This window comes from Pelobates fuscus, chromosome 8 (assembly GCF_036172605.1).
Source record: "Pelobates fuscus isolate aPelFus1 chromosome 8, aPelFus1.pri, whole genome shotgun sequence".
NCBI classification, from domain to species: Eukaryota; Metazoa; Chordata; class Amphibia; order Anura; family Pelobatidae; genus Pelobates; species Pelobates fuscus.
In genome coordinates this window covers 135,279,725-135,301,961 of record NC_086324.1, presented here as the reverse complement: position 1 = coordinate 135,301,961, position 22,237 = coordinate 135,279,725, and the positions used below count along the sequence as shown (strand labels likewise).

Below are 22,237 nucleotides of genomic sequence, written 5' to 3'. Positions count from 1 at the left end.
TTAGTGAATCTCACCCAGATTTTTTTTTTTTTTTTTTATATTCTCACACCCAGAGAGATGTGTTCATGTATTGAGGTTTTTTATTTTTCAATATGTAATATATTAGAATACACATAATCTTATATAAAATATAGTTTAATAATAATACATATAATATATAAATATAACATTTTAAGGGCAGCAGCCAGCATGTAGTAGTACATAGCTCCCTATTCTGTATAGTGACATCAATGTATGTTGAGTAATAGGGGCCTGTCTGACAGCCTCCCTTTCCCCGCCTGGCTGGGGTGAGGTTACACCGGCTGTGTCCCTCTGATCGCCGAGGCTGCTTGGCAGGAGACCCCGGCCAGGTCTAGGCTTGCAGGGCCGGCTCCCCTGGCTGTGTAGGTGTCCGCCATGCTGTGGGGTGAGAGCCTGCTGGCCTCGTTCAGCACCCTGTTCCTACTCGGATTGCTGCTGACCCGCAGCCCCGTGCTCTCCTCGGTCCTGGTGTGCGCCCTCTTCTTCCTGCTCTCCGCCGTCCGCTTCCAGCCGGTGCCCCGCTCCCGGGCCCAGCAGGTGCTGAAACCCCGGGGCCGGGTGTCTGTGATCGCCCATAGAGGAGGTGGGCACGATGCCCCCGAGAACACCCTGGCTGCCATCAGGACGGTCAGTACCCTGCAGGGCTGGTGGTATATCATGTTTTTACACAGAGCACTCCTATAGAGAGTAATATTGGGATTCCAGGTTAAAGGGTTAATTAATTAAGGGATTTATTTACTAAACCACGAATTGAAATCAGAATTGTGGCAAAAATAGCCAAAGCTGTGATAATTGGTGAATTGGTGATTTAAAAAATATATATTTTTTTTACATTAGCTATTTTAGCTGGAATTTTGATAAATTGTTTTCAATTTGCTAAATTGTGGATTTTTTAAAATTAATAATTGTATAAACAAATTTCAAATTTTAGACCGAAATAGTCATATTGAAAACATACCTGGTTTGAAGATTTTTTTTATTTTTTTTTTCGATTTCTGCTGTGGCAATTACCTGGTAAATCGAACTTTAACAATTAACCCAGTGTATCGCTTGTTTGCATACTATCTGAGTTACCATTCCATTGCTGTGACTGGTATCTCCCTGTATATGTTATGTCATCAAGTACCCCTTGGTCTCACATTTATTTATTTGTAGAATATTTTACCATGATAGATACGCTGAGATTTCTCTCCTTTTCAGTAATGTTCTTGAGAGCGTATATTATTACGTTGTTACATGTTTATTATTTTTTATTTGCATCTAAATAGCACCGACTTATTCCGCATCGCATTACAATATTATAAAGGAGGGAATTTAACAATAGATGAGACAGTTACAAAATGTTACTGGAACAATAGGTTGATGAGGACCCTGCTCAAATGGGCATCTAGACATGTATTTAAAGGCACGTAGCATACAATATAAATATAAATTAGTGCTATATAACAGATCCTGCATAAATAACAATAGAACTCAGCGCTTTATCTAAAGCATTTTGGTCATATAAACTAAATTGTCAATGGAGTAGTTCACCCCTAATGCGCCAGTTTAGCCCAGATCTAGGCTAGGTCTCATTCCACAAACCCAAACTGTATACTATGCATTCCACTATTGAATTGCCCCATTAAAAGGAATGGTCAGATTTCTGGAAATCACAACATTGATATTTTATAAAAAAAAATCACCTAAAACATTTGGCAAGCTTTTTTTTTTAACTTTCTTTGGGACTGGTAACTTCCTTCATGGAGAGGAAGAAGCTTTGTGAAAAAATCATGAAATAAGAGTTTAGTAGATTTACAATGCATCTTTGCATGATTTCTATAGGAGCATATGAAATCTTGGCGCACAATAACTGCAGATATAGTATTCTCATACCCTTGCAGACCAGTTGTTTGTGTACGCAGCTTCTCTGATCACAGCCTGTAGTCTTTCAAAGAAAAAAAGGGGGGGGGGGGGCACATTCTATACACTTATATACTTATATACTTATACACTATAATCACTGAAGAAAATAAAACTCCTTTAACAATAAATTTCCAAACTCACTGATTTGCCCCTAAAACTCTCTGAAACCCTGACTTTTAAGGATCACTATAGTGTCAGGAAAACAAACTCGTCCCCACCCACCCTCAGGGCCACCCTCTCGCTGGGCTAAAGGGATTAAAATCCCTTCAGCCACTTACCTTAATCCGGCGCTGGTTAACTCTCCTCCCCCCTCCGACGTCAACTCCCGAGTGGAGCGGAATGCGCATGTGATTTTCGCATTCAGCGTCGCAGAAGCACCTCTAGCGTCTGTCAGGGAGACAGCCACTAGAGCATGGGTGTCCAACCTTTTGGCTTCTCCGGGCCACATTGAGTGTTGAGAAATTTTCTCAGGCCGCATATAAAATATATACTATAGTTAGGATATATAAGTAATAAAAAGTAATTAATTTTTTTATATTTTTCATTATAAAATGTAAAAAAAACAAAAAAAAAACGTACATGGCTAATAATAATAACCGCCTCTAATCACAGAACACGTTTAGGTAGGTTCAAATATTATATATTGTGGCAAATTGCCACAAGCTGACATGTGCAGCAGGTTGCAGCGTTAGCACTGCACTGTCCCCTCCCGACGCACTACCCCCTTCCCTACACAGCATTTCATTGTTTCTACCTGTCCTATGCAGTCCGCGCTCGAGCACCACGCAATTGAGTCACAAACGCAAAATAATAATTATTGATGGGATCCAGTGGCAGAACTAATGAAGAGAGGGCCTTAGTTCAAGAATTTTCTTTGGGCCCCCTTAGGGCAAGCATGGCCAAAAGGCAGATAGATCCCCATTTCTTATACAAATCCCACAATGCTTTTTCTGGTGGGGATCTACCATGTAGCCATCCTTCCAGAACTGCATTTGTGAGCAGAGTTTGTGTTTGCGTGTAAACATGTTTTGTGTGTTTTAAAGTATGTATGAATTTGTGTGAAGTGTTGGCATTTGAATGCAGTTGTATGTTTAAATGTACTGTTGCTATTTAAAAGTAGTGGTGTACTTGTATACAGTGTTTGTGTTGTAGATATGATTAGTGTTAGTGTTTGTGTTTTTAATATGTTTGTATGTAGAGCTGGCGTTTGCTGTGATTTACACACATACACTGCCCCGCACATGCACACTGAAAGACGCACTGACACATACACACACATACAGACACATATAAATATATATACACGCACACTGGTAACACACGCTGGTAATGCACACACTGATGTAATGCAGACTGATAACACACACACTGATGTAATGCACGCACATAAAACACACTTATGTAGTGCACACACTAATGTTACGCACACACTGATAACACATACACACTGATAACACACACACACACTGATAACACACTCTGGTAACACACACTGATAACACACACCCTGATGTAACGCACACACATAAAACACACTGATGTAACGCACACGCTGATGTAACGCACACATACACACTAATAACACACTCTGGTAACACACACACTAATAACACACTCTGGTAACACACACACTAACAACACACTCTGGTAACAAACACACACTAATAACACACTCTGGTAACACACACACACACACTGGTGAAAAAAAAAACAGTTATAACAAATCCTCAAATCTACACAAAAGATCCCAATTTACAATATCTGCTACATACCTTTTTGGTGCAGGGAGGTGGATTCCCTGTGTTTTCTGTGGCGTCTGGCTGGTTGTGATAGGAGTCTCCGTTAGCGCCTATCTAGTATCTCCCGCGTGGCTTCTTCATACGCCAGGAGGAAGTGACTTGCAATCACTTCCTCCCGGCACTGCGGCAAAGCAAAGCAGGGACCCGGTCAGACACTGCGGCACTGAAATAGCGCGACCAGGTCCCTGAATCCACTTTGATTAGTTCTGTGGCCGGTCGGCCGTATTGCCTGCGGTTCCGGGCCGCGGGTTGGACATGCCGGCACTAGAGGTTGGATTAACCCTGCAATGTAAACATAGCAGTTTCTCTGAAACTGCTATATTTACATCTGAAGGGCTAAAACCTGAGGGACCTGGCACCCAGACCACTTCATTGTTCCTTTAATTATTTGCAGAACACCGAGCAGCCTTTTTTGGCTATTGTACATGCAGGTTCCCTAGAGATCTCTATTGGAAACCAATTTTAGCACAACAATAATGCAGGTCAGAAATTCACAGATTATTTCAGTTTAGTTCACTGGGTTCATTCTCATCTAAATAAAGGAATTGCAGGCTGGTTATAAAAGCAGAATATAGTATGATTAGATGGTCATATTAGATGTTGTCACCGATGGGTCTTATTATTGCATTACATGTCTAAATAGATACTGTAAACGTTTTTTAGACCTGGTTAGCCATTACTAACAGCTAGCAACTGTTACATAGAACACTAGAGAGGGCTGTGTGATGTTATTTTTTCACTCTTAAATTGATTTTGTGGCCTAGTAAGTGTCTTCTTATTTAAGCAACCTTGGTTAAATAACAAGCCTAAGCTAAAAAAAAACCTAGAATATTTTACCCTTACATTGCAGCAGAGCAAATACATATTAACCCATTCTATACCAGTTATAATACTACATCAAACAAACACCATTATAAAGAACAAAAAAAAATCACCACCGAAAGCCTTCCAAGCACATTTTTATAGATAGAAAGTATAATGACTTCCATCTTCACCCTTTGTACTGATTTGCCATAGTATAAAACACAAATACTTGAGTTGTTTACATGTAAAGGAATCCTTAGCAAGTTGTTATGGTGCCTGGAGTCATCCACGGGTGTCTAACCTTTAAGTGTTAAGCTATTAGTGGTCATGTTGGAAGGAGTCAGGATTTGCAGCATTTCTGCTTGACACGCTAAACATTCAGGGATATTTGCACTTCTGTGCCAGGGACTTGTTGCCACCATGTTAGGTAAAGCAAGGTTTGTTGGTTTTGCTTTAATTCCTATTGAAAATCTCTCCTCACTCCCTCCCATTGCTGTATATGCTGTGAGCCAGTGAAATAGTATAATCACAGGCTTCTTTATGAGAAGCCTTTGATTGGACCACAGATTTCCCTTAGTGACAGCAACTGGAGGAGGAAGATCGGCACTGGGAGCTTCACCGGGAGCTTTACCGGTGCTGGTTACAGGACGTTTTAACCCTTTTTTTTAAATTATAAAGGATCACTATAGGGTCAGGAACACAAATGTGTATTCCTGACCCTATAGTGTTAAAACCACCATCTCCCCCCCCCCCCCCGGCCCCTCATACCTCCATAAATATAGCAAAATCTTACTGTATTCAAGCCTGAAGCTGTAACTCTGCATGCTGTTTTCCTCAGAAAAACAAGCAGTCTGCTGACATCATCAGAGGTGGTAGCCTGATTCAATCACAATGCTTCTCCATAGGATTGGCTGAGACTGACAAGAAGGCAGATCAGGGGCAGAGCCAGCACGATTCAAACACAGCCCTGGCCAATCAGCATCTCCTCATAGAGATGAATTGAATCAATGAATCTCTATGAGGAAAGTTCAGTTTCTGCATGCAGAGGGAGACACTGAATGTTTTGATGCATTTTAGGCAGCCATGACCCAGGAAGGATCTCTAACAGCTATCTGAGGAGTGGCCAGTGAAGTTATCACTAGGCTGTAATGTATTTTTTCTGACAATATTGTTTACAGCAAAAAGCCTGAAGGTAATGATTCTACTCACCAGAACAAATCCAATAAGCTGTAGTTGTTCTGGTGACTATAGTGTCCCTTTAATTTTTTTTTTATGGTTTAAGATGGGATTAGCAATGCTCAATAGTGCATTGTAAGATAAAAAAAACTAGACTGTCAAAAAGAGTCAGAGTAACCCTTTTAGGTGTGTCCTTAGGTCCCAGTCTCCCCCCCTCCAGGCTAATGAGGAAGTATTAGAGCACGTGAAGAGGTGGCATTGATTGATTGAGAGTGTCAGCTGAGGTGATATTAATTTGTTATGGTGCCCAGAGTATCCCTTTAGGAAATATATCCATTTAGTTGTAAACATTTAGGTTTTGTAACTATTACTACATTTGCAGGCCAGCATAATACATTTAAAGGACCACTATAGGCACCCAGACCAATTCAGCTCAATGAAGTGGTCTGGGTGCCAGGTCCATCTAGGTTTTAACCCTGTAGCTGTAAACATAGCAGTTTCAGAGAAACTGCTATGTTTACACTAGGGTTAATCCAGCCTCTAGTGGCTGTCTCATTGACAGCCGCTAGAGGCGCTTCCGTGCTTCTCACTGTGATTTTCACAGTGAGAAGACGCCAGCGTCCATAGGAAAGCATTGAGAAATCATTTCCTATGGACTGACTGAATGCGTGCGAGGCTCTTGCCGCACATGCGCATTCGGCGGAAGAGGGAGGACAGTCCCCAGCGCCGAGGGAGCCCGGCGTTGGTGAAAGGTAAGCGTTTATCCCATTCATCCCCCTAAAGCCCGGCGGGAGGGGGGCCATGAGGGTGGGGGGGGGGGGGTCTTATTAACACTATAGTGCCAGGAAAAGGAGTTTGTTTTCCTGGCACTATAGTGGTCCTTTAATTCATAATAAATTAAAAACTCTTCAGATTATTGAAAAAAAACATACAAATATTAATTTGCTGTATTCAGATTCAGGACAAGCAATTGAATATATTTTGTGAAATCTATGCTCAGTTGCATTAGTAGTTTATCCTTGCCATACAGAATTTTTTTTCTTCATGCACTTTTCTTTATGTATTTTATTTATATAAATGATGGTTGGTACAGATAATCGATAGCAACGAAAACCCTGCAGTTCTTAAAATAGATTGTGAAGTGCACTAAACAACAAAAATGATAGCAGAAATATTAAAACTGTTCTGGTCCTTAAAGTGTTAAAATAACAGAATGGTCACCATAGCATTGTCTAGTGTGGCATTTTATCTATTGTTTAATATCCCTGCTCATTGCTTGGAAACATGTTGACCCCTTGGGCAGTCAAGTTGCTGTGCAGCGATGTGTAGACTTGAGAACGCTACTGGTGTTTTGTTTTTGTTTTTTTGTTTTTTTTATGTTTGAAGGGCCTTACCTTGCAATTCGGAAACAATGTTTATTTGTAGGCACATTTATGAGCAATCTGATTCTGCCCACACTGACCTTCTAATTAACAAGAGAGTTCTCAATGACGATACACTACGCCACCCAGTGGGCTGAAAATGAAGTGGTTTGCTTGTATACACACACACACACTTGGATTAGCCGTATTAGTGCAGTAGACAAGATGCCAAAATACCAGAGTATTGCAGTATGCAATGATACCTTTTTTATTGGACAAACATAATATTTCAAAGACAAGCTTTGAAGAGTGTTCCTCTCTTCCTCAGGTCTGAAGCAATACTGACCAATCTGATAGAATTAAACACTTAAAACAGCTGATGTTAGAGAATGGGAGGGAGGTGAGTGAGTGGGGTGTCATAAATAGCAGAAGATGTGCCTGAAAGTGAAAGGTGCAGTTTGGCTGAGAAGAGCCAGAAAAAGTAAATAAACAGAGGAGAGTCAATAGGCTAGTTAAAAAGAAAAACACAAGAAAACAGCAGAGCAGGGTATGCAAGTATATAGCTGCATGTGTGTGTGTCTGTTTAGTCGTTCAGCCGTGTCCGACTCTCCGTGACCATATGGACCATAGCACGCCATTCACATCTATCAGTCACTGCCCCTCTGAGCTCCAAAAATGTCATGTTTGTGGCTTCAGTGACCTCATCTACCCATCTCTGTCTCTGTCGTCCCCTTCTTCGTGTGCCTTCAATCTTTCCCAGCATCAGTCTGCTCTAGAGAATCCTTCTCATTATATGGCCAAAGTATTTGAGCTTCAGCCTCACGATCATAGCTTCCAGTGAACAGTTTGTCTTCATTTCCTGTAGTACGGATTTATTGGATCTTCTTGCAAGCCAAGGGATTCTAAGCAGTTTTCGCCAACACCACAGTTCAAAGGCATAAATTCTACAACGCTCAGCCTTCTTTATAGTCCAGCTCTCACATCTGTATGTTACTACTGGGAATACAATAGTTCTGACTATGCGAACCTTTGTTGATAGTATACTATCTTTAATTTTCCAGCTTGTCCAAGCTTGCCATAGCTTTCCTCCCCAGAAGCAAACGTCTCCACTTCTTCCCCATCTATTTGCCAGGAACAGAGATTACTGTTTGCCATGATCTTAGTCTTTTTAACATATAGCTGCATATATGTATGTATGTATATTGATCCAATAAAGGTGAAACGAGAATATTGAAAAAGTCTGTATTATATATTGAACTATATAAGACCTTAAGATGTGTGTTAATAAAAAGCTTTGGTAGTGTGTGAGAAAGCCAGAGTCTACATTAAGTCCTTCATTTCTGGTGTTGAAATGTGTGATCACTTTCATCTCAAATGTCTTTCGTTCATGAGAGTCTTTGAAATTCCCTTTAAGAACTTTAATCCTGAGGTCTTGGATGGAGTGACCAGTCTGGGTGAAGTGATGACCAACACAGGTATACAATATCAGTTTTCCTTGTGGTTGTTGATTGAGTGTCTGTGTAGATTCATTCTGATATGCAGCTAAAATCCAGTTTCTCCAATGTAGCAACCTTTGTCACACACTGTACACTGTATCATGTACACCACATATTATGTTAGTTCAATTAAATAAGTATCACTGCATAGAGCAATACTCTGGTATATATATACTGATAATATAGCATATTTGTGTTACCTTGTTTATAAAGCATTTCTATTTCTTAACAGTGATATGACATATTTAAGCACATGATAAATAATGATATTGATTTTGCCACAGGCAGCGGAACATGGGGCAACAGGGGTGGAATTGGACGTAGAGTTTACATCGGACGGAGTCCCCATTCTAATGCATGATGACACAATAGACAGGACCACAGATGGCACTGGCAGGCTGCGAGACGTCTCATACGCGGACCTCAGGAGGATGAATGCTGCAGCTAAACACCGTCTGCGGTGAGTGTGCTATCTCAGTCGGGTATACCTAATGTTTCAAAGGGATAAACATCTGTCCCTGGTGGCAATTTTTATGCCAACTCATATGGAAAGTAATATATAAATATAGAAGCAGTCAAAGCAACAGTATTGTCAGCTTTGGAATATTTTCTAATTTGAATATTCAATTTCTGACATTGATTTTTAGTACATGCAAGTTGAGCAGTATTGGTGTAAAATGTATGTGCTAAAAGTTTTATCACTGATTCAATTAAAGTTGAGCTTACGAGCTAGCGTTGAACCATTGCTTTTTACATACTACAGAGAAAATGTGTTAACAAATAGTACAAGCAAAAACAATCAATTGAAAACAGTTAAAACACTTTTGCTTTAAAATCCCAGGCTTTGAAGCTTCTGCATTAAACTCTGCCCAGATCGAGAAGTGCCTACACAAATTATGATGACTTTCTATGGCATTGCAGCTTATCCTATAAATCCATTCACAGCAGGCCTTATGAACACTGTAGGGCAGTGGTTTCCAAACCAGTCCTCGACGCACCCATACCAGTCCAGGAGTTAGGGATTACCCAGTTGTGTCGAAGGTGATTTTTTTTTTTTTCAAAAACACTTTAGACACAACTGGGTAATCCCTAAATCCTGGACTGGTAGGCATGCCTTGAGGACTTGTTTGGGAACCCATGCTATAGGGGCTAGTAGGTGTTGTAGTGTTGTGTTGGTGTTGTAGTGTCATTTTCTGTTAAAACTGCGCGCCATTAACAGATATCTACTTATACACATCATCTACATATTGTTTACATAATTATTTGCATGTTAAGTTGAGATGGGAATTCTAGATGAATTGCTTAGATTTACTGTGCCTAAGGCAGAGATTTTCCAAGGTCTTACTTTATGTCAGGATCGGGACAGGGATCCAACACGCAGAGTACAAACAGTAGCCAGATACGTATACCGGACCTTAGAATGGCCGGACTAACGTAAGTAGTACAGTATAGAATGGTCAAAGACAAGCCGAGGTCGAGGGTAACAGAAGACAGGTAAGCGAGAGACAAGCCGAATCAAGGGTAACAGAGATAAGCAGAGTAAGGTAAACAAGCCGGGTCAAAACCAAAAGGGATAATAGAATACACAAGCACTGAGTGACTAGAACAAGCTAGAACAACGACAGGGCAATAAGCTAATGAAAGAAGCTCTGTTAAATACCCTGTTCAGAGCAGTAACCACGCCTCCGAGGCGTCCTGATTGGTCCTGCAGCAATTGACTGACAGGTCGTTCCGGGGGAGTGTCCTGATGACTACTTCCTGCCTAGATGCTGTAAAAGGCAGTCACTCCCTCGCGGCCGGCCTTGCATGACCGGATAGACCGTGGGGAAGGGAGCCATCAGGCCGTCTGGATGGAGGAACAGCTAAGTCTCTACCTCTTTCGGAGGTAGAGACCACAGGTACCCTGACACTTTAGATGTGTAGATGATGCACAGCAGTACATTTTGAATTTGCACAAACCAGTTGGGAGTCTTAGTGGGCTTGGTCTCACCACAAGTTATTTAGTATGTAAAAAGCTGACAGTAGAACTACAACTTCTCAGGGAAGTACTATATGGGTGTATCATACTCCCATGATGTGTATGGCTGAGATGATGGACTCAGCTGATTATGAGGATTATACTTTGTGCAGAAAGAAAGGGACATTGAGACCATTGTTTCACCATGACTAAAGCAAGGCATTGTCACGGGAGTCATACCCCCAACATGCAGAAAATAGGAAACCCACAAGAGGTGGATTCAAAAGACGCATTACCAAGCCTTAGAATGGCCGGACTTAATGTATTAAATTAGCGAGAATCAAGGTCAAGAACAAATCAAGGTCAGGGATACAGAAATACACAAAGTCAAGACAAAGCCAGGTCAGGATACCAGAAAATACAAGTCAAATACAAAGCCGAAGTCAGGATTCCAGAAATCACAAGTCAAATACAAAGCCGAAGTCAGGATACCAGAAATCACAAGTCAAATATGAAGCCGAGGTCAAACACAGAAACTCACAAGGTAATCTCTAGGAGCACTAAACGAGGATCTAAAAAAAAAAAAAAACACGCTAGGGCAATGAATGTGTCAGGGTGGCGGTCCGGTGCCCGGAACCCAGACACAGTGTCCAGGTGGCGGCGCATGGACCGGGACCCATAATGCCTGATGAAGTGGGAGTCTTCAGCGTGGAGGTGGATTAGCAGGGTCTGGTGCAGGGTAACCGCACGCCCCCTGGTGTTGAGCACCAGCGTTTGTGCAGCCACAACCAGAACCCTGATTCAGCTTCTGCGGATCCAAGGAACTAGGAGCTAGGAAATAAGCAGACCTCCCAGGAGCTGAATAGGGAGGCTCTGCAGCAAGTGTGTATCCAGTACTAGAAACAAGACAAAGCTAGAACAGGCACCAAACATGAAAACAAGACAGAACTAGTAGAACCCAGAACCAGAGAAGGATAGGAAGCTAAACCCAGAACATGACACAATACATAAGGGAACATTAACTAAACATGGGCATGACTGGACAGGACTGAACATGGACAGGTATATACAAACTAAGACACGACAAGATAACATAGGCAAAACAAGAGGAGAAATAACCAAGTACTACATATGGAAATCATGGGGGTTTAGTCACACTATATGATCATACATTGCATAAGCCTGCCAACAACACCAATGTACCCCATATCTGGCAGGTCCTACACTGCCTAATGTATGCTAAAACAACCACAGATTAAGAACACATATATAGCACTTACCTGCAAGAAAGGACAGGAGCTTTGAGCCGCTGCCTGCAGGAACCCTGAAACATAATGAAAGATGGAAACATACAGGTGTGGCAAATAAAACAAACATTTAAAGGAAACCTGGAGACTGGGAAATCCAGGGACGAACTATAGGAATGAACCCAGAAATCCCAGCATAAAGAAAACCAGACACAGAATAGAAAACCAAAAACCAAGAAATATTAAACAAGAATAGCAAAAGGAGTACTGGATACCAGAAGCCATTACCAGAATGATCCGCAGCCAGGAACGGAACGTGACATACTCCCCTCTTAAGGAGCGAACTCCGGACGCTCCAAACAGCTCCCAGGCAGAGACCAAGAACAAAAGCGAATCCTGCAACGAAGTCCTCTTGACTTCCACGAAGGCAAGGATCCCCCAACCGAAAGGTCTCCTGCATAGGAACCACCAGAAAGGAATGTCCGGATGCTCCCAACAGCTGTCAGGCAGAGACCAGGAATGGTGAGCGGATACTGCAACGAAGTCCTCTTGACTTCCACGGAGGCAAGCATCCCCCACCGGAAAGGCCTCCTGCAAAAGAGCCACCAGCAATGAATGAAGATCACCACCAGAAAAGGAGTATGTCAGCAAACAGGAACGAGGCATCACAAGAGAACACCAGAATCGACCAACGAACAGCTTAGCAGATCGACCCCCTCCAAAACAGAAAACAGGAATGAGGAAGGCATCTCCAGCAGACTGGTCCAGATACAGAATCTCTTGCATGCCGGAAAAACAGGAACAAAAGCAGAACAAGATGAAACCTGCAGATACAGGTACCCTTGAAAGCTGCATAGTCCAGAAAAGCAGGGCAAGATGAAACCTGCAGATACAGGTACCCTTGAATGCTGCATAATCCAGACTGAACAGGATACAGTCAGGCCAGGCCAGGAAAGCAGGGCAAGACAACCACTGCGGATACAGGTACTCTTGATGCTGCGAAATCCAGGCAAGACATGACACAGACAGAACAGATCAGGAAAGCTGCAGGGTCCACTCCACGAACTCCATTGTGCCTATGGCCATATGTCAGGGTGGCGGTCCGGTGCCCGGAACCCAGACACAGTGTCCAGGTGGCGGCGCATGGACCGGGACCCATAATGCCTGATGAAGTGGGAGTCTTCAGCGTGGAGGTGGATTAGCAGGGTCTGGTGCAGGGTAACCGCACGCCCCCTGGTGTTGAGCACCAGCGTTTGTGCAGCCACAACCAGAACCCTGATTCAGCTTCTGCGGATCCAAGGAACTAGGAGCTAGGAAATAAGCAGACCTCCCAGGAGCTGAATAGGGAGGCTCTGCAGCAAGGGTGTATCCAGTACTAGAAACAAGACAAAGCTAGAACAGGCACCAAACATGAAAACAAGACAGAACTAGTAGAACCCAGAACCAGAGAAGGATAGGAAGCTAAACCCAGAACATGACACAATACATAAGGGAACATTAACTAAACATGGGCATGACTGGACAGGACTGAACATGGACAGGTATATACAAACTAAGACACGACAAGATAACATAGGCAAAACAAGAGGAGAAATAACCAAGTACTACATATGGAAATCATGGGGGTTTAGTCACACTATATGATCATACATTGCATAAGCCTGCCAACAACACCAATGTACCCCATATCTGGCAGGTCCTACACTGCCTAATGTATGCTAAAACAACCACAGATTAAGAACACATATATAGCACTTACCTGCAAGAAAGGACAGGAGCTTTGAGCCGCTGCCTGCAGGAACCCTGAAACATAATGAAAGATGGAAACATACAGGTGTGGCAAATAAAACAAACATTTAAAGGAAACCTGGAGACTGGGAAATCCAGGGACGAACTATAGGAATGAACCCAGAAATCCCAGCATAAAGAAAACCAGACACAGAATAGAAAACCAAAAACCAAGAAATATTAAACAAGAATAGCAAAAGGAGTACTGGATACCAGAAGCCATTACCAGAATGATCCGCAGCCAGGAACGGAACGTGACAGAATGGAGGCTAAAACAAGCCTTAAATACACCCTGTTCCAAATTATTATGCAAATTATATTTTTCTCATTTTATTTTCTCTCCTTTTATCCTCATAGCATCCATTGATGCAGAGGTATTCTTTGCAGCATGAGATGGTGTATTGTCATGCATGAAGATGATTTTATTACGGAAAGCATAGTTCTTCCTTCTGTACCAGGGAAGAAAGTTGTCAGCCAGAAACTCCACATACTTTGCAGAGGTCATCTTTACACCTTTGGGGACCCTAAAGGGGCCGACTAACTCTCTTCCCATGATTCCGGTCCAAAACATGACTCCACCACCGCCTTGCTGACGTGGCAACCTTGTTGGAACAGGGTGGCCGTCCACCAACCATCCACTACTCCATCCATCTGGACCATCCAGGGTTGCACGGCACTCATCAGTGAACAGGACTGTTTGAAATTTAGTCTTCATGTATATATCTGCCCAATGCAGCAGTTTCTGCTTGTGAGCATTGGTTAGTGGTTTATGCACAGTTGCAAGACTCTGGAGGACTCTACAGCTTGATGTCCGTGGGACTCCAGAGGCAACAGCGGCTTCAAATATCTGTTTGCTGCTATGTAACGGTATTTTAGCAGCTGCTCTCTTGATCCGATGCATGGATCTGGCAGAAATCTTCCTCAATGTGCCTTTATCTGCACAAACCCGTTTGTGCTCCGAATCCGCCACAAATCTCTTAATAGTGCGATGATCACGCTTAAGTTTTCGTGAAATATCTCATGTTTTCATACCTCGTCCAAGGCATTGAACTATTTCGCTCTTTATGGCAGCAGAGAGATCCTTTTTCTTCCCCATATTGCATGAAAATGGTGTTCTGCTTGATAATGTGGAACACCCTTCTTTAGTAGGTTTTCTTTAAATTGGGCTCACCTGGCAATCCAATTATCACAGGAGTCCGAGATTGTTTTCAGTGATCAAAAGAGCCCTGAGACACAATGCCATCCATGAGTTAAACTGAAAAACAAAATATTTCATCTTTGTGACACTTAAATAGAATTTGCATAATAATTTGGAACAGGGTGTAGATTTAAAAGAGTTCCCCCCAGCAGTCCAGGTTTTGTCTGTATGTTCATTGGAAAAAAACAGGGAAATACATAAATCCTGGGCTGTTGGTGGTCCCTGAGGACTGGGTTGAGGAACACTGGCCTAGACGTTTTCCCTTTAACCCCTTAAGGACACATGACATGTGTGACACGTCATGATTCCATTTTATTCCAGAAGTTTGGTCCTTAAGGGGTTAAGGTCATGACGTCATGGCAATATTTTATTTATAGGGGCAGCAGTCGTCCCGCGAACCAGCAGAGGGAGCCATTCGTGGGACTGCAGGTAAGCAATATATTCAGGCCGCACGGTCACGTGAAGCATTCGGGCCGCGCAGTACTAGGACTGAGGCAATGCGGCCACGCGGTTAGTTCTGCCCGCATGGCCGGAAGAGAGGAGCGGCGCGGGCGCCAGGTAAAGGTAAGTTTGAGACAGGCGTAAAATCAAAACCTAAAATTTCATGGAATAACTTAAAAGGAAATACGTATTACGATAACGATGTTTCTAAATAAAAAGGCTACGTTTAAATATGCTACTTCATTCACCTTCTACTCCTACAAATTATTTCATTTTGAGTACCCCAGCGCAGTTGAGAAATAATTCTGTAAATTTCAATCGTTTAGTAGCCGGTTAATTAACTAGGAGAATAAAGTGCACTCTCAGTATGTAAAGCTTTTATTGTTTCTTGTTGCTCTAAATGGAAATCATTAGCCGAGCCATGTAACAACCAGTGCAGTAAAATTTTTTTTTCCTCCTCTGTCATAGGAATCAATTCCAGGGCGAGAAGGTTCCTACCTTGGAAGAGGCAGTAAGAGAATGTATAAATTACAACCTGACTATTTACTTTGATGTCAAGGGCCATGCTAATGAGGTAATAAAGAGAGCTTCACCCTTTGTCTGCTGTCTTTTACATTTTCTTGCTTGAATTAAAATTAAACGTTTGTTAAACCTTTTATCTTGTTTGGTTGGCGTGCATTCTATAGTTAGACCGAGCTGTAAAACCTGTACTTATATATAGCTGTAATAAAGAGTTTAACATCCGTTAGTAGATCAATAGGGATATATAAGATTTTGAGCATTGGTGTTCCAGGACCAGGCTGGGCTAACCTTTTTATAATGCATAATATCTCAATTTCGCCAATGCTAGTCTTACAGTGTGCGGCTTTTAATGAAACAATATGGAAGAACTATAGTTACCCATAACATTTCTATACAGATGAATCTGATATGAAAGAAGAAATGCGTTGTCAAATGTACTCCTGCACTGGAATATTAATTTAACTTACTGGCAAGATTTTAGGGTTTCAAATCAAAAACAGCAGATTCAGGTAATGTCGACCAGGTAACAAGGTAGTTATTGAAAGGTCAAAATGGCTGGCTTTGTAATAGAACTGAGTGAGACATTTTCCGCAACTCAACCTATCATAGCCTAAATATTTAAACTTGGCTTTCGTTCAGCACTGTTAAGTGTGAATGAATCCCTTTTCAATATACTTTACCTTCCGATCTATACAGTACTTTTTCTAGCATGTGTTAATAAGTTTAACAAAAAGAGAAGTCCTATTTTTCCTACAAAACCATTCATGTCAAGGTGAATGTTAATGCATCCCGTTTCACAAATTAAACATTTGTAATGTTTATTGATAATGATTCATACTATATTTTTTTTCCCTTTAGGCGGCCGAAGCTCTGAGGAAGCTGTACGTGTCTTACCCTCGTCTATACAACAGTAGCATCGTCTGTTCATTTGAACCAAGTGTTATTTATAAAGTAAGTGAAACTTCACTACTTCCTCCAACAAATTTTAAAAGGGGCCTTAAAGAGTGAGTTGGCCAGAGATCGGGGGAGCGGACACCAGATGAAAAGTAGTTAGAATTCTAATTGATTTTTATCTTGCCATATTGTCTGTGTACATTGAGGTCCAGCTTGCTTCTCATTCGCAAGGGATATTTTATCTATAACTCTAGTACTGGAATCCATGTAGAGCTGAGATGTCTAGTTCAAGGGAAATTCTCAGAAAAATCTAAAAGCTTCAGATTACTTATCAGTTGCATTACTCTTGCCTGAGACTTGTTTGTATTTGAAATCTTAGAGGTTTCTGAAATAATTGTCTGTTGGTATTGAAAATGAGCACATATGAAGGTCATCTATATTCCCAGTTCCTAAGGCAGTACATTTTCTTAGTCAAAAAATATATATATTTCTTTGTATTAACCTGCTACCTGTCACTCCAGTGCCACCATTCCAGGAGGCTCCATGGGTGTTACATTATTGTAACCACCAACTTGTGATTCCTCCCCCTCTCAGATGCGGTTGTACAACCATCCCTAATGACAGCAACATGCTGACTTCACTGCCAGCACATCGGATTGAGGGCATCCTGTACTTCCACTACAGGTGTGAGAAATGCTGGAACTATGTAATCAAGCTCATCATTGTCACATGTCTTAACTATCATTTATAATTGATGATTTATAATTGTTAATATAGTAAATTAAATAGGGATAGACCAGAATTATATTCCTAACACTATGGAATTCCTTTCATAAAAATACCTTTATTACAAAAATAAGCAATCTGTGGATGCCAATACATTTCGGGCCGGATTAGTGGCACAGTTTTCACTTTCTTGTAGGCTTGAGATTTCAATTGTACTTTTGTTGTATTGTGAAAGCCTTGTCACTATTGTGCGCATCCATATAACATAGGATCCTAATTTTGTTGAAAAATAGCTGTGCTACTTTCAGAGTTTTTGCGTGTTTTGGTATTGTGGCAGCAGGAGGAGAAGCAAACAGGGGATTTACTAACCTGGAGCTCCCTCTCGCGGGTGCGTCATATCTGTTGGGTTCTGTCTTCATCTCCTAGTGCGTCATCCACTGAAAGCCCATGTATCTGTTGTGCTCTGTGCTAACTATGGCTACTAGAAATTGACCATAGCTGATGGCTGTAAACTTTTCTCAACTTTTACCTAACCCATAAGACCAAGTAATCCCTACTTTGTCTTATGATATATTTTGATTACATTGAAATTTCAAGGTTAACATATGTTGTAGGTGATTTAATTTGTTTTATTCAATTATATAATTTCTAAAGAAGTAGGGATTCTTCTTGAACTGTTTTTCAGATAAGGCAAGCCGACCAAAATGTCATCACCGCTCTAACACATAGACCTTGGAGCCTCAGCCATTTCGGAGATGGTAAAAAGAAATTTGACTCTTTTTGGAAACATTACTGGTACATGTTCCTGGACATTTTGCTCGATTGGGGACAGCACAACATTCTTTGGAACTTTTGTGGAATATCCGCTTTTTTAATGCAGAAGAATTACATCTCAAAGTAAGTTTAGTTTTATAATGGTGTTTAAAAAAAAACCAAAAAACTAAACTAAAGCACACGGGGATGTTTATATTTTATGGTTTCTAACATTTTTTTTATTAAGGAAGACTATGGTTATGCTGGCGTATTTAGAGGAATCTTTTGAATCACAGGCTTTAGAATAATTTTGATGAAACTATATGCTTCATTTTGTATAGTTTTATATCTGGGAGCATCCAGAGGACTTGACCTGCTTGAAAACGTTCTGCTAACTGTCATAAAGACAATCAAGCCTCTTTTCATTGATTTACAGTTCTATAAGACCAAAATGACAAATGGATTACCACTTTCTCCCTCTGAAGGTGTTAAGGAGTTGGTAATGTCACCAACACAATGTCATAGGAGCTGATCCCCAACGCAGGAAAGAGGAAGCCCACAAAAGGTGGATCCAAAAGTAGTATTACCGAGCCTTAGAGAGGCCGGACTTAAAGTATTAACATGGCGAGAAAGTCAAGACAAAGCAGGGTCAGGATACCAGAAATCAGAAGGTCAATACGAAGCCGGGTCAGGATACCAGAAATCACCAGGTCTAATACGAAGCTGGGTCAGGATACCAGAATTCATAAGGTCAATACGAAGCCGGGTCAGGATACCAGAAATCACAAGGTCAAATACGAAGCCGGGTCAGGATACCAGAAATCACAATGTCAAATACGAAGCCGGGTCAGGATACCAGAAATCATAAGGTCAAATACGAAGCCACGGTCAAACACAGAAAATCACTAGGAGCACAAAGTGAGGATCTATTCAGAACACCGATAGGGCAAAGAATATAAGCCAATGCAAGCCTTCAATAGGCTTACCTGTGTACTGATTGGTCCACATAATCAATGCGACTCAAACTAGATTAGGATCGCAATGATGACGTGGTCACTTTAAGAACAAGCGTGACGTCACGCCTACACTCTATATTATGAAGTCATGCCGCGCGGCCGCCTGGATCGACTGGACCACGCAGGAGGAAGAAGTGAGTTCAGGCAGGAGAAGGGCTGCACGGCTCAAGGGAGGTGAGTACCCTTCACTATACCGCGCGGCCGCGTGGAGCGGTCGGACTGCATGACAGGAAGAGGGCTGAGCAGCGGGAGGTAAGTATATGCCACACACGCAATATGCAAATGTCACAAGGTAGCTCTTCTTTGTGCTTCAGGAATTGTTGGAAGGAGAGGAGATTCTGCATTCATGCGTAACCCATCTTGGAATCCCTAATCTGGAAACAAAACTGTTTTCAGTTTTCAGAATTGCTCTCTATTAAAAATGAATTGACCAGCCAGATCACAGCACGTTTCATTGGAACAACAACAATCTAAAGTGAAGGTTCTACAAACAGAGCTAGTAAAATAGCAGGGTGGTAAAAAAGGTAACAGGTTTTCTGAATCTGATCATGGCAGGTGATCTAGAACTTCCAAGTTGCCGGGAGATCGAAAGGAGCATTTTCTAAAAGCGCTAACTTTTCTGCAGTGTTTAAGTACTGCTGTTGAAATGCCGTACTTTGTTCGTTTTTCATGTTGAATAAAACATATCCTCCCCCTCCAAAAAAAAACAAAAAAAATGGTATTTGTAGACTCACCAGAGATTTATCCTTGGCCAGAACAAATTAATGACAGACAGGGTTATTCACTAATGTGAGAATTGTCAGGAACTCATTTCAAATATTAAGCCAAAGTAGCCAAAGTGGAAGCATAGCAGACTTGGAGATTTATTACATTTCTTCACTTTTGACCTTCAATATGAAATTTACTTTGAATTGAATTTAAACTCCTAAAAAATCTTTTTTTATTTTTATTTTTTTGACAATCTGTTTTTAGTAGCCTTTTTTTTTTTTCATGTCAATGTTTGGATAAAGTACAGTTGCATGATATAAACGCAATTACTGAGTAGTACATAACATGACATTGTCAGAGTAGCAATTACATTATACAGGAAGGTTTTACAGATAGTAATGAGTAGCCTGTGGAATGGGTAGAGCGAATAGGTTAAACCTGGCATTTCTGGTAGTATACACCATCATGAATACCAGTAGGTACAATATCAGGTTATCAGCTAGTGCACCCCTAACCATGCAGGGATCAGGCCGTCGAGTACGGTAGCCAATTCGAGGCCCAGAGGTGAGTAGTAGGCCCCAGATCTGCGTTTTTGCCGCTTCGACTTAGAAGTGTGTAAAAACGTCATATGTCGTTGAGGCAAGTTTCGCAAGTGTAAAGGCAGGCGGTCAGCTCTCAGATGCTCAAAGTGTTATTTGAGGCCAAAATAGCTGTTTTGGAATATTCTCCAACTCTACTATACCCACAGGTTGAATATTTTGCATCAACTTTGGAATACAGACTTTATCAGTGAGGTATGGTTCAAGGCAAAACAAGAGATGTTCCCTAAGTATAGACAAACTCTCTAAAGTAGTCCAGTGACTTAAAGCATCTCGGTCACCTTCTGTGGTCTTCACATAATTCATCCCTACTTTTTCTTGGTATATCTTTTTACTGCGTTCAATCAATATGAGTATTTAATCAAAAATGTAATCTTTATGAAATACTAATTTCTTAACAATCACTGTAATGTAGATAAATAATTGGAGCTAATTGTCTATGTTGTGGTATTTTGTTTGCTCTTCACAGAGAATATGTGGACCAGTGGAACCACAGAGGTATTGAAGTTGTGGCATGGACAGTTAACAATGCGTCCGAAAAATTGTATTATGAAAACATCTTGAATAGCAGCTACATCACTGACAGTATGGTCGAAGATTGTGATCCACACTACTGACCTGGCCAGTTGGAAGCTCTTCTTTTTGTTGAGAGATTTGTTGAACGACTAAGTGAATCTGTGCAGTGTGGACGTGTTGTCTTATCACTTACACCTTCCAGTGCATGAAGATCACATGAAAGAAAGTCTCAGTAATTTTGTTGCAAACTTGGTATCTGGAATTACATTTTACCAGGCTATTAAAAGACTATAGTTATCAAAACATGTGCTAAATTGGTTAGTGTTGTAATAAATGGGAATGGAATATATCAGGGATTTATCTGGTACCTACCTCTAGATTTCTGGGAAAACCTTGGTATCTTAACTGATTAATTTTGTGCCTCTTAGAAACGTATTAATGAGGGATGTCCATTCTTCTTTTAGAGGGAATGTAACATGTATTTTTTATTTTATTTCAAACAGCACATTTCTGTTAATCCCATGTCTGCAAGAATTTGGATTAGAGATGAATTCCTCCCGTGTAGCTCCTGTCAGTGGAGAAGAAGCTCAGATTAACTTAAGGGTTCTAGGACCATATTTGTGTTCTTATGGAAGCAGTCCATAAGTAACTTCGTACTGTCCCAGAGAGTAACAATGTTTTGATAGTAAAATGTGTTTTTTATTAACTTGTTCAGGGACTGTAACAATCTATGTTGTCATTAAAAAGCTGCTCATTCAATTAAAAAACACAAACAAACCTCATGACGGTATCAGTCCATCTATTGAGTTGCTGATGCTAAATAAACAGGACACTCCATGTCAATAGAGAAGCTGCTTAGTCTTAATTTTTCATGATGACATTGAGTGTCGTTGATCCAGTTCTTATCATTTAGTTGTGACAAATCGAGATAACAATGTTATACAATGTATTTATTTGAGAATAATGGCCAGATGGTGTAGGTGTACATCAGGGCTAGACTGGGAAAAAAAATTCAGCCCGGGCATTTTTTAACCATAGCAGCCCAGAATAAGAAGGGGTCGGGACAGAGAAGAGAGGTTGTGTTTTGTCATCACCAATGACAAGCAAGCCCCCTCTCAAAGTAAGCATTTTGGTTCAATGCTCTTCCAGGGCAGACCATGCACAGAGCTCTGCTGAAGAGCTCTAGCATGAGAAAAAAGCCCTGTATTTGTTCTGCACAGTGCAAGCAAATTTAATAACATGCTTGAGCTGTGTTTCCTTGCAGCTTGTCTCTGGTGTCTCTATAACTGGGATACCAGGAGACAAAAGGG

General features: G+C 41.2%; 1 protein-coding gene across 2 annotated transcripts; it reads left to right on the top strand.

Moving 5' to 3' along the window:
* The first annotated feature begins 274 nt into the window (after positions 1-274).
* GDE1 (glycerophosphodiester phosphodiesterase 1) lies at positions 275-21,276 on the top strand. Of its 2 annotated transcripts, none has more exons than XM_063430339.1 (6): positions 275-648; positions 8,847-9,022; positions 15,662-15,767; positions 16,574-16,666; positions 18,021-18,232; positions 20,881-21,276. In XM_063430339.1, the coding sequence occupies exons 1-6, from the start codon at positions 397-399 to the stop codon at positions 21,026-21,028; spliced, it is 987 nt and encodes a 328-aa protein (XP_063286409.1). In that variant the 5' UTR covers positions 275-396; the 3' UTR covers positions 21,029-21,276. The 2 variants fall into 2 exon arrangements, with proteins under 2 accessions (XP_063286409.1, XP_063286410.1); XM_063430340.1 differs by lacking the exon at positions 20,881-21,276 and adding an exon at positions 18,430-18,713.
* The last annotated feature ends 961 nt before the right edge of the window (positions 21,277-22,237 follow it).

What these genes read in the sequence shown, in the direction of transcription:
- GDE1 (XM_063430339.1), top strand. Translation starts at nt 397, where the DNA reads ATGCTGTGGGGTGAGAGCCTGCTGGCCTCGTTCAGCACCCTGTTCCTA. An exon ending in CCCTGGCTGCCATCAGGACG is followed by an intron (nt 649 to 8,846) that starts GTCAGTACCCTG and finishes ATTTTGCCACAG; the next exon opens with GCAGCGGAACATGGGGCAAC. An exon ending in GCAGCTAAACACCGTCTGCG is followed by an intron (nt 9,023 to 15,661) that starts GTGAGTGTGCTA and finishes CCTCTGTCATAG; the next exon opens with GAATCAATTCCAGGGCGAGA.